Consider the following 13,644-nt stretch of genomic DNA (forward strand, 5'->3'; position numbering starts at 1 on the left):
AATTTTTTACATTTTAGAATGGGGTGCCTCAGGACTGTGTTAATTTTAGAGGGTGTCTTGAAATTGTCCATAATTTTAAAGGGTGCCTTGACTGAAAAAAGTTTGAGAAACACTGCTATAGACGCATGGAGTGGGGCTTGGGAGCGAGCACACACAAGTTCCCCCAGAGCAAGCGGCACTCTGTGTGTATGATGTTTTTTTTGTTTTGTTTTAAACCCAACCCTATTTATATTCTGAAAGAAAGGGAAGATTTTTTTTTCTTTTTTATTTCACTTACAGCTATGAGCTATACTTGCCTCTCCTCCAGTGATTCAGTATTCACAAGCTCTCTCGCCAGCACCTTCATCCTAATCTGATCTTCTGGGTTCTGTATCTTGGCCTCTTGATTGTCTCCTCTGCAATCCTTGCTTTCAGTATTTTTCCTTAGCCAGTTCCACTTTGAAGTAGCACTAAGCTTCATGTTTTTCTACAATAATTAAATGTGACTGGATTGGCATAGCAGAGCACACTAAATGTTTTCTTCTAGGAAAGGTAACAAATACTTTCACATTCAAATGGTTTCATACTGCAGCTGCCAGCCTGCTGTGCGCCACTTCAAAACTGCTCAACAGAGAGCATGCCCTGTGTCCCATAATTCCAAGCACCACTGCACAGATGCCCCAACTAGTTGTCTTTGGCTGCCTGAGCCCATTGGCCTTTTGGGCTCTCTAGCTGTCACAGTCACACAAGGGTGGCTCCATAAGAATCTGCAAGACACGAGTGTCACCCATGAAGGGGAAACCTGAGACAGCAATATTCAGATCTGAATTAACCGCTTTCCCGCCGCCCTATAGCGGATATACTGCAGTGGTGCACAAAATCACATATATATGTGATGTTTCATTTCCGGGAGGGGGCGCACGCTATTCGCGGCCTTGGTTGTCAATCACCGGGTCCTGGCTAGTGATTACTCCTCGGCACATGGTGGTCGAGGAGCATTACTGACGGAGGAAGAGAACTGTCTGTAAACAATACGTATCTCTCCCTTGTCAGCTCCTGCACACTGTTTTGCATGGCTCTGCATAGCAGAGCCATGCAAAGCAGTATACTTACAATTGGAAGCACACAGTAAAACCGCACAATTAACCCTTTGATTGCCCCACATGTTAACCCCTTCCTGCCCAGTGCTATTAGTACAGTGTCAGTGCTTTCTATTAGCACTGATCACTGTATTGGTGTCACTGGGGGTGCTTTAACCAGTGCTCTGCTGAACACTGATAGAAGTCACAAGACTGCTCTAAATGCTGATGAGAAAAGGTATTTAGCGGTTTATATTTAGTAAAATAATTGCACTTCCATGTTCTGTGTACTGTAGGAGAACAGTAATATTGAATTCAGGTTCATGGGTTTAGTAACACTTTAACATACCTATACATATTCGGATGGGAAAGGTGATATCTGGGTCATGGCTGCACCTGAAGCCATGATCCAGATAGAATTTTGTTCATCCAGCAATGTAAGAGCATTGGAGCAGCTATATAGCCACCCCTCCTTTTTTACAGGCGTCAAAAGCCACCCCCTTCCCTTCTCATTTTGATCAGATGTTTTGGAGGGCAGTGGAGAGATCTGGTCATAAAGAAGACTGGTCATGACCCATGCCATCACAAGAATGTTGTTCATCCCTTTTGATAGCAATAAAATTTACTTAAAAAAAAAATCTAAAGGTACAGTGCCAAAAAGGAAATGTAAATTAAAAAAAAAAATCTAAACCCCCTCATGTTCATGCTCGTGCTCAAGCTAAAATGTGAATACTCATGTAGGTAACGCATGCATATGTAAGCAGTGATTTCACCACACATGGGAGGTATCGCTACAAACGTCAGAGCAAGAGCAATAATTCTAGCACCAGACCTCCTGTGTAACTATACTGGTAATCTGCACAGGATTTTAAAACGTCACCAGTGGCTAATTTAATGTACCGTAGTTTGCCGCCATTCAGCAGGTGTGCACAATTTTAAAGCGTGACATGTTAGGTATCTATTTACTTGGCAAATCATCATTCTTTTATATATTACCCACAATTTGAGTAATTTTTTGTGCTTGTATGCATTATAATTTATTAAAGTGTATTTTTGCCTGAAAACTTGTGCTTGATAAACCGCTGTGCAAATAACATACGACAAAAATTGCAATACTTACCATTTTATTTTCCTTGGCCTCTGCTTAAAAAATATATCATTTGAGGTTCTATGTAATTTTCTAGCATTTTTACGTGTATGAGAGGAATGTCAGAATTGGCCCAAGCCGGTGGAGGTTAAAATTGCCAGTCTGGCAAATATAAAATACAAATGAATGCAACTCTGTAATAACTAATCTTCCAATGCAAATTTAAATGCATTTGATGTAAGTACCTGAACTTGACTTGGTGCCTGCAGCTTGAGGTCTGCTATGCAAGTAGCACTTAAGTTAATAAAGGAAGGGGCTGTGGGGGGGGGGGGGGGGGGCAGGCTATCAAATGAGCTGTATGCAAATGTTTTGACAAAGATCATACTCATAGGAGGAAAGGAGTGGGCAGAGGAATGAACTTGGCAGTCTTTACTTTCCAGTCAGTAGGCTGAATGTAAAGAGAGGACACCACCCTATACAGAAAGGGTTGTGTAAATCTTTGAAATATATATTATATATATAGTATACATGTACTATATTGGCAAAAGTATTGGGACGCCTGCCTTTACACACACATGAACTTTAATGGCATCCCAGTCTAAGTCCGTAGGGTTCAATATTGAGTTGGCCCACCCTTTGCAGCTATAACAGCTTCAACTTTTCTGGGAAGGCTGTCCACAAGGTTTAGGAGTGTGTCTATGGGAATGTTTGACCATTCTTCCAGAAGCCCATTTGTGAGGTCAGGCACTGATGGCAGACGAGAAGGCCTGGCTCGCAGTCTCTGCTCTAATTCATCCCAAAGGTGTTCTGTCAGGTTGAGGTCAGGACTCTGTACAGGCCAGTCAAGTTCCTCCACCCCCAACTCGCTCATCCATGTCTTTATGGACCTTGCTTTGGTGCAGTCATGTTGGAACAGGAAGGGGCCATCCCCAAACTCTTCCCACAAAGTTGGGAGCATGAAATTGTCCAAAATGTCTTGTTATGCTGATGCCTTAAGAGTTCCCTTCACTGGAACTAAGGGGCGAAGTCCAACTCCTGAAAAACAACTCCACACCATAATCCCCCCTCCACCAAACTGTAAACTTGGCACAGTGCAGTCAGGCAAGTACCGTTCTCCTGGCAACTGCCAAACCCAGACACGTCCATTGGATTGCCAGACAGAGAAGCGTGATTCGTCACTCCAGAGAGTACATCTCCACTGCTCTAGGGTCCAGTGGTAGCGTGCTTTTCACCACTGCATCCATTGCTTTGCATTGCACTTGGTTATGTAAGGCTTTGATGCAGCTGCTTGGCCATGGAAACCCATTCAATGAAGCTCTCCACACACTGTTGTTGTGCTAATCTGAAGTTTGGAGGTCTTTAGCTATTGACAGTTGGCGACCTCTGCATACTGTGCGTTTCAGCATGTGCTGACCCCGCTGTGTAATTTTACGTGGCCTACCACTTGGTGGCTAGGTTGCTGTTGTTCCCAGTTGCTTCCACTTTGTTATAATACCACTAATAGTTGACCGTGGAATATTTAGTAGCAAGGAAATGTCACAGGTGTACTTACAGTATTGCACAGGTGGCAACCTATCACAGTACCACGCTTGAATTCACTGAGCTCCTGAGAGCGACCCATTCTTTCACAAATGTTTGTAGAAGCAGTCTGCATGCCTAGGTGCTTGATTTTATACACCTGTGGTCATGGAGGTGATTAGAACACCTGAATGGAGGAGTGTCCCAATACTTTTGGCAATATTGAGTGTGTGTGTGTGTGTGTGTGTGTATATATACATATACACACTATATAATTTCTTTTAATTAGGCTCACACTGGTATGCTCTTTAGGATTGTGTTACCCAAAGCCAAAAATGTATTCTATTGTAGCTTAATAGCCATTAAGTGTAGTAGCTGCATTTATTTACTTTTTAGGCTTTTTCCTCTCTGTTTTCACCTGGTGATCTGGCCCTGTAGATGGCAGCATTATCAATTTGGGGGGATGGGGAGTGTTAGATATACTAGCAGATTTAAATTAATGGAACCCAAACTCCAGCTAATGCTTTTGAAGCTGTTGCAGCATGTTTTCTTTTGGGATAAAGGCTTTATATAAATAAAAGCTTACCATTGTAAGCATCCCTGTCAGTGGTAAATAGATTGTCTTAACTCTCTAGAAGCTACGTCTGCAGGACAGCATGTTATATTGAAAAACAGACTTGCTGGCAAGATCACCAGGTGAAGATAAAAGATAACCTAAAAATGAAAACTAAAGCACATCATATCCAAGAATTGGAAATCTGCAATATAATGTTTGCTTTTTGATGTAATACCACTTTAAGCCCATTCATTTAAATTGTTTGCCTAAGGCTGGCCATAGACTGACAGTTTATTGGCTGAATTGTCGGCCGATAAACGAAAGACCTGTAGTTGCAGATGCTGCCACCAATGTCCACAAAAAATGGCCTTTTTTCGTGGATTTTCCAGCATGACCAATAAAAATAAACGAGAAGATCCACGAAAAATGGCCGACGGGCTTGTCCCACTAAATATCATGTGGACGAAAATTCGGCCGATAAACGACCCGTCTGTGGCCTGCATAACAGACCAATGTACCATAAAAGGTGGGTTATTAACAGTGAAAAAAGGAGAACTGCAATATGACCAAATATGTGTGTTTTTTGTTTTTATATACCCTGTGGGGAGATCTCACTTATGTCCCACACTTACTGGTGCCACCTTGGATGAGAAGAGAGTCTCGCCAGTTTGATAGTTGATGTGCATTTTCTACACTCCATCCAACATTAAGAAGTATGCTTTATATAGACTGTTATTTTAAACATTGTCTGTTGAATCTCAGCAGCCACGTGCTAACTGAAATTCAGTAGAGGTTTGAATTTGTTTAGTGGCTTTGAGAAAAGAAGTAAGCATCTGAAAATGTATTAAGAGGCTACAGGTAGCCACAAAGCCGTGTTGGGAGCCAAACTAGAATGAGACATACTGAACAGACTTCAGACTTAAGCACATTTGTGTTGTTTCATGGTTAAAATTTGCATTTTACAGATTGTTTTTACCTATTGCCTGAGGTTGCTTTTCAAGGCAGAAAGAATACTTGGTCGTGCCTTTGGGACATACCTGATCACCATAATTACAGCTTGTAAAAAGAAACATTTATTTTTCATCTGTCATAGGCACAAAGGGAAGATATGACACAGCTGCTTTGTATTGCATAATCCTCTCAAGTGTATTTCATCCAGTGAAGAATTGAAGTGGTAGCTACACCGAGGCATGTCAGCATCCTGGCTGGTAAGGTTTTTTTTTTATCTGTTATGTCTGTGGTTCTTTTTTTTTTTTTTTTGTTTTTCATTTTATTGGCTTGTGGGGTTATAAAATATACTTCTAAGTCTGAGTATTTATTTCTGTGAATCTCAGAAAATACTTTGGTGTTTGTTTTATGAAGACTGTAATGTTGCATTCTATTTTTTCAACTTCAAGTGGTTGTAAACCTCAGACATGAAATATGAACAGAGCATATTCCTCTATTGTGTGTACTTCTCTCAAAAAAGGGTACAAAGTGTAATTTCTGTCTACTGCTTTCTTCCTCTATCAGCATGAATCACTTTTGACAGGTTTTCCTGACACCAAGAGAAAAATTGTGACAGTGGAGGGATCTCCAGCTGATTGACAGCCTCAGCTCTGTTCCTGTGTGCTGTGTGGAGGGAGGTGTGTCTCTCTTCCCTCCAATCAGCTCTCAGAGCTTTCCTCACTGAACACAGCAGGGTGTAATTTCAGCTTTCTACCCCCTTTTTTCTGATTTCTCAGACGAGCTTTATATAAATTCTGCACTTTGGAGAGGAGAGAAGACTGCAGATAGACAGATAGGTATAACTTATATAGGAGGATCTCTGTGTATTACCTGAAGCCAGTCGCTTCATTGGGTGTATGTAAGGGTTTACAACCACTTTAAAGGTCAAGTTAACTTTAAATAAAATTGAAACCGTTTAGAACCTCATGTCCACTGTTAAGTTACCTCAACACGACAGTGTCAGCCTCCTTCTGTATTTACCTCTTCTAGATTGAAATATTTATCATAGCTGACCACAATTGAGCAGTAAGCCTTCGTAGACTTAAATACGGGATATGGTGAGTGTGTCTAGTCTGGGGACTAGGAAAGGTGGGTTAAAGCTATCCAGAGATGGTTTGTTTTTGGCTGAACCAAAAAAAGAATGGACAGATTCCTCCACCTACCTTATTAAAATACAGTGTCCTGAAGGCCTGAGGGGATTCAGACATTGGGACCCGGAGCTGTTAGAATACACTAATCTGTAGCTGCAGCTAACTTGTCCATTTTTTAAAAATATAATTAACAATTTGTATTAAATTTCAAAAGAAGCATCTTGTACAACATGTAGCAAAATTTCAAGGGATAATGGCCGCACACAGATGGACAAAAAATTATAACCGTGTCTGATGGACAATAGTCATATCAATGGCATATATAGAGAAAGTTTAGCACAGAAGATGCAACCCTGGGTCAGAAATGTTACAATTAATCAAATAGCTCCTTTCTATGGGTTATCAGTAACACAGACAACATGATCGTCCACCTCGAAAACACGGTACTAGATGCACATCTTATAAAAAAATAATAAACAAAGAAAAAGATAGAGAAAGTAAAAGAAAGAGATATAGGACTTTCCATTCTCTGGAAGTTACCTGCTTCCTCCAGCTGGGAGAGACCAGAAGTTCTCCAAAAAAAAAGAAAAAAAATCACAGGTCCTCAGTGGAATGCCAGCGCTCCCAAACTTTTATGTGTTTGTCATGGTTATCAGTGAGGCGTGCCGTAAGGAACTCCATAAGTTCAACATCCTTAACTTGTCCATTCTAATGATCCGTCTATGGGCAACTTTGTGTTCCTATCACAAATGAACTTGTCCTTTTAAATCAAAGCTATAGTCTCTGTCCTAGCCACAACCAGTTTCTTGGGAACCTACCTGGTGTCCTAAAATCTGCTGAAAGTACCCTCATAACTTACCAAGAAGCCGCTCTAGGTAGGTACCATTGTTGAGGCAGCAAGCTAATTTGGCTTTTCCCCAGGAAGCGAGCTCAAAGATAGATATTCTAGGGATAGGGATTTTAGGAGAAATAAGAGGACTTCAGTTTAATTAGGGAGTCATATTTGTGTGTATGGTCTTTTTAGATGAAGCTGGATAATAGAGGCGCTGTTACTACTACTTGGAAGTTTCCCTGTTGTGCCTTTCAGTTTGGCTGGGCATTAGTGCAGAAAGTGGGGACAGAAAACGTCTGCCTACACTTGATACCCACCAACAGCGTTTTGTTTTCTTAAAATTACTTTTAGAATAGTTTTTTTGGATTAAATTGTACTTTTTTTTTTAAAGATAAAAATATGGTTTCGATTTCTGGCATTCAGTTAGTAGCATTGTATACCTTAAGGGATTCTCTTTTAAAAATGTTTTTTCACCCAGAATTCACTCAACTATTACTCAGAATTTAATTAGAAAATGTGCGAATCTTGAGTGAAAACCTTTATAAATAGACCTCTTTTTTCCTCAAGGTATTATTTTGCTTTGTTTGGTTTAATTGTTATAATTTCCTGCCATAATCAGATGTATTTTCTAAACAGCAAAATAGTAAAAATGGCGCAACAACATGATGGGTTACTTTAACCACTTCAATACCGGGCACTTTTACCCCCTTCCTGCCCAGGCCAATTTTCAGGTTTCAGTGCTTTCACACTTTGAATGACAATTGCGCGGTCATGCAACACTGTACCTAAATTAAATTTTAATAATTTGTTCGCACAACTAGAGCTTTATTTTGGTGGTATTTAACCATTTGCCGCCCGCCCTATGGTCGAATGGCGGCCGGCAAATGTCATCAGTGTTCTGGGTGGACGCCATATGGCGTCCTCCTGCACAAGCGCAGATTGTGCTCCTGCAGGGCCGCGCAGCGGAGCGATCTGTCACCGGCTGTGTACCTCGGACACGGCCGATGACAGATCTGAGTATCGGCCCCCGTTGCCGGTACCATGTGACCTGCTGTGACCAATCACAGAAGGTCACATGACTGTTGTATACAATGGATGGCTTCATTCATGCCATCCATTGTATACTAGTGTCTAGCTGTGAATGGTCACAGCTAATCACATGCACACGTCATGTGATTAGCTGTGGCCAAATCACAGCTAAGCACAAAAAAAAAAAAAAACTCTGAATGAATCGATGTCATTCAGGTAAATGCTTGCTTATAGCAAAGTAATTCTTTGCGATAAGCAAATTGTATAAAAAAAAAAAAAAAATACTGATCACTTCCCCAGAATAGTACAATGTTACTATGGTAACATTGTACTACTTTGGTCATAGTGAAATATGAAAAACAAATCTTAAAAAAAAAAATTTTAATAAAAAAAATATATATTTTTTTTTTTTTCATACTGTCACCAGTCAGTGTCCCTGATCACCGCCATGCCAGTTATATGATGATGCTGTACTGCACTGGTGACAATATGTAAAAAAAAATAGTGAAACTAATTTTTTAAATTTTTTCATTTTCCTAAAAAATTATGACAAAAAAAATACAACTTCAAAAAACTCGCCATGCCTCTTATGAAATACGTCAGACTGTCTACTTTACAAAAAGGGGTCATTTGGGGGATATCTGTACTGTTCTGACATTCTTGGACCTCAAGAAATTAGATTGGCTAAAGCGCTATTTGCTCTGGGAGCGATGGTCAGCAGGCTGATGAAACAATACTTGGCTTTAAAACTTGATCTCCAGGGGGCAATACTCTGCAAAAAAACAGTACTTGGCCAGCAAATCGATATCCAGGGAGCAATACTCTGCAATCGGATGTGTCACCAGGAAAATGCACTTCTTATAGACACCACCATATCCATAGGGTATTAGACCAGGCACTCGGGGAAAAAAACAACAGCTCATACAGTAGTGCAGTACCTTTTAAAATTTAATTCATTTAATATGCACACATCGCACTTACAACAAATGGTGTCCTAGCCGACACCAGCATCAATAGCATGTCAAACACAATATAGGAACCCAGCTGCTCAGCACATGCGCCTTGGACCACTGGGAAACGTAATGACGTCACATCAATCAAGCCCCGCCCAATTTTTTTCGTCCATAATTAATTTTTATGTCGATAAATCTTTGTCATATGGATAGAAAATGTAAGATCTCTGTACTGGATATTGGCCTGTGTTTTGTATTCCTTTCAATAATTTGTTTGTAAACAAAAAAAAATTCATACTAGACCTGCTGACAGCGGATGAGTCATTGGTTATTAAGGACGTGGCGGCCACACGCTCCTTGACAACATGCTGCTTACCAGCTCTTGACAGCTATTAGGATCAAGGCAGGGAAATCTTTTTTTCTGTTCCTAATTGCTGCGCTTAAAAAAAACACCTGTAGACTACAACGTGTGCATGGCCACATAGGATATCATTATTGAAGCCTAAAATGGCTAAATGCCTTTTTTTCTTTTACTGTGTTCCCTTTAGACTTGAGGGTAACTGCTTTCCTTCGAAGCATGTGGTGATCAATGAAGAAGACACAAACTGCAATGTTTTTTTCCTGAGACAACAGACTGTGGCTGGAACCTGAAGATGCGGTCATGGACAGGCTCCTGGCGTTGGATAATGCTCATTCTTTGTGCCTGGGGCACATTGTTATTTTATATTGGAGGGCATTTGGTACGAGACAATGATAGCCCCGACCACTCCAGTAGAGAACTGTCTAAGATACTGGCTAAACTTGAACGATTAAAACAGCAAAATGAAGACTTAAGGAGGATGGCAGAATCCCTTAGGTAAGAAGTCCAAAGCTCTGTTATAAATTTTGTCTAGGTTATGGCATTTTCAGAAGACTATCACATTTTTACTTATTATTTTTAATTAAATAAGGTCAGATTTAATCCTACTATAATAGAATTATGCATCTCACCGTGATCAAGAGTCTTTAAAGCATATGCACAGAGCCAGGGAATATATTTTAGTTATTTCAGGTACTTATGCAAACTGTCCTATTTAAGGGGAAACTATAGTGTATTCTTTTTAAATGCATATTTTGAATTGTTGTCATGTTTTCCTAATAATTTTAGGCAGTGTAAACACTTTAAAGAGGAAATCAACCAAAATGTTACAACAAAAAATGATTAGTGTTTTTTTCTGCTTTTTAATGTCACTTTTTGGGAGATTTCCCTTAATTACCTTTCCCACAGAAACAATGGAAGGAAATGAATGAAAGCCTCTCCAAAGTTAGGGGAGAACCAAAGATTATGATGTATCTCCCTAGGAATTAGGATTAATTTTTTGGTATACTGTATGATCCAAGGTCCACAACAGATTAATAAAGTTGTACGTTTGGGGTAACATCAGTGGCTTGTTAGAACTTTAAAGTAGAACTGTAGGCAACACTTTTTTTTTTTTTTTGGATAGAGTAATGAAGGGTTATAACCCCTGTCAGTTTATTTTTTGCCATCTGTGTCACATTGGGGAGATTTCCCGGTACTTCCTGTCACATAGCCAAAGCAGGAAGCGCAAGGAAATCCCTGCTAATTATGTGAATCTCTTGGGGACCTCCAGGTCGCCTGAACTCGTGTCCCCATTTGACGATTTAACCCTTCTTGCTTTTCTGGGGACAACCCAAAATTTCGGATTTACTTTCACTTTATATGATAATGGTAAATGGGACAAATGGTGAGGGCGAATCTTCCTAAAGTACAACTAAAGGCAAAACTTAATTTTTTAATTTTGGATAGAGAGGAGATGGATTAGAACACTTGTCAGTTTTATCGCTGTCTGTGCCCCCGTTAGGGAGATCCATCCTCTCTATTTGTCCTGTTTACCATTATCATTGAAAGTGAAAGCAAATGAACAATCCCAAATTTTGGGTTGTCCCCAGAAAAGTAATAGAGGGGAAATCTTCCAATGAGGACACTAGTTCTGGTGACCTTGGGGTCCCCAAGAAATTCCCTTAATTTGCAAGTATTTCCTATCACTTTCTGTTTGGCTATGGGACAGGAACTGAAGATAGATCTCCGCAAATGGGACAAAGATGGCAACAATGAACCTTACAGGGGTTATAACCCTCTCTTGCTCTATCTGAAATAAAAAAAAAAGTTTTGCCTATAGTTCTACTTCAATGGCGGGAGAGGTAGCAATAAAAACCTGACAGAGGTTCCAATCCTTTTTCATTCTATCCAAAACTAAAAAAAAAAAAAATGTTGCCTTTAGTTTAGACTTTAGTTCTACTTTCAATTTATGAAAGTAATATAGGCCATCATGGGTAGAGTGGGTCAATATTATACCAATGTAAATATACAGTGATCAGTTATACACACTACTATATATTGAAATAAATTGTGTATGAATAGATCAATTAAAGGCTTTTAAAACTAAAAAGTGTACTGTAAAGAATGCAATCCAAATGTTGTTTCACTCTGCATATTACCACTCCATATTCCACATATTAGTGTAAAGAATACATTATGGTATTGGAATGGTCACAACACATAAAGTCTTAAAAATGTTTACATCCAGCTCTATTTTGATTCTGATTGTATACATTAATAATAGTTTCTAGTCCAATAGCACTTATACATCCTTGGTCATAGCTCACATATTCAATTTAATAGTGTCTATTGGTACATGTCATATAAAAGCTTATTTACTGCTGTATGACTCATAGAAAACTGCGACTGTTGGTCTTAGCTTTTGTAGCAAGGTAAAGTGTTACTAAACCCATAACCCTGCATTCACTATCTCTGGTCTCCCACAGTACAGAGACCATGGAAATGCATTTATTTTATTAATTATAAACTGCTAAATACCCTATCTCATCAGCAGTATATAGCAGTCTTGTGACTTCTGTCTGTGTCCAGCGGAGCACTGGTTAAAGCTTGTAGGAGGAGTTTTCATTCTCTCCAGATTGTCCTATGAGGCTGCAGGACCCCTGACCTTCTGTCTGGACAGCGATGATTGGCCCTGTACTGATCACATGCACCCTCCCATGAAAAAAAAATCTGTAATCATATGCACTAAACTGAGCATGTGCAGTTTGCCCCTAAGGCTCCGTTCTATCAGTAGATGGATTGGGGACTGTAGGAGTGGATCACAGAAGACCGGATCAAAAATACTTTTTACAAAATGCAGAGAATTAACCCCTTAGGTTCCAAAGTGAATATAACAAGCATGCTTTACTGCATATACAGACTGATTTTACTGTTGTGGGTTTAGTAACACTTAAATTATGGCTTTAACCGAAAGTGTTGATACCGGTTTGTAGCATGCACTCACTTATTTAGGGATGCCCTTATATGATTGATATGATTCTCACCAGAGACAGTGTTCTGAACAAAAGACAGTAGACCCCTGACTGCATTCACACCTTCCTGTTTCCTGAATGCATGACAAAATGCGCAGGAGCGCGAATTGTGGCAACGTGAAAAAGCGCTGCAGATTCGCGCCATGCTTGCAGTGCCGAAAATTATTAATGGCACCCCAAATGCAATTATCAGACTCGTGACAAATGCACAAAGGCCTGAAAATAGTTTGGGAGCTTCTTTGACGCGCTTGTCTCGCAAAGGGCAGACCATTCAAGAGAGTAGGCTGCACAATGTACAATAAAAGCATGTTTCCACTATTCAGAGTGTGAATCCAGCCTTACGGCTGTCAGGAGGTATTTGCTTTCTAATGTTGATCATACACATTTGTCCTCACTTTGTCTTCCCAGTTGAGGGGTTCTCTGACATAGTGTACAAATATCCCCTGGCACTAAATATCAGGGCCCATTCATTTAATTCTGAAATTCATCATATATATACAGTGATGGTACCCTCAGTGTTCAGAAGTACAAGCAGTTCCAAATATTTGTTTTGCCAAAAGTGAAGCAACACAAGATTAGACTGTCCTTTAAAGCTGTAGTATATTCCACTTTTTTGTTTTTACCTACAGTTACCGTAGTTTTCGCTCCATATGACGCACTTTTTCCCCCCCCAAAAAATGGGTTAAAATGTCTCTGCATCTTATGGAGCAAATATGTGTCAGAATACCGGGCCGGCCGCTCGGCTCTTCTCTGCAGCAGAACCTTACCTGTTCCTCGGACCAGCGGTGTCCTCACGGTCTTCTCTCCCAGTGCCGGCTGTGAGAGCTTGCTGATTCACAGCTGGGTGCCCACTGCGCATGCACGAGAATTGCTGCACTTTTGTGAATGGTCCGGCAGTCTTCTGGGACCTGTCACGTGTCCCAGAAGATGGCGAGGGAGAACAACTCCACAGGAGTGGGAGTGGGTACCCGCTCCCCCCCCAAAGGTCTGCAGTCTCTGGTCATCCCCTGTACTGTGTCCATAGTCTCTGGTCATCCCCTGTACTGTGTCCGTAGTCTCTGGTCATCCCCTGTACTGTGTCCGCAGTCTCTGGTCATCTCCTGTACTATGTCCGCAGTCTGTGGTCATCTCCTGTACTGTGTCCGTAGTCTCCGGTCATCC

At 40.5% G+C, this 13,644-nt stretch overlaps 1 protein-coding gene across 2 annotated transcripts in view; it reads left to right on the top strand.

Annotated features, from left to right (window-relative positions):
- Nucleotides 1-13,644, top strand: part of FUT8 (fucosyltransferase 8) — a 189,410-nt gene that overhangs the window by 76,419 nt on the left and 99,347 nt on the right. For both annotated transcript variants that reach the window (XM_089681453.1, XM_089681454.1), the window contains exons 2-3: nucleotides 5,313-5,427; nucleotides 9,660-9,967. In XM_089681453.1, the coding sequence (XP_089537579.1) occupies nucleotides 9,765-9,967 (203 nt within the window). In that variant the 5' untranslated portion in view covers nucleotides 5,313-5,427; nucleotides 9,660-9,764. The remainder of the gene's footprint in view (nucleotides 1-5,312; nucleotides 5,428-9,659; nucleotides 9,968-13,644) is intronic.

This window comes from Staurois parvus, unplaced genomic scaffold (genome assembly GCF_062004578.1).
Source record: "Staurois parvus isolate SC_StPar_1 unplaced genomic scaffold, SC_StPar_1.0 ptg000267l, whole genome shotgun sequence".
Lineage (NCBI taxonomy): Eukaryota > Metazoa > Chordata > Amphibia > Anura > Ranidae > Staurois > Staurois parvus.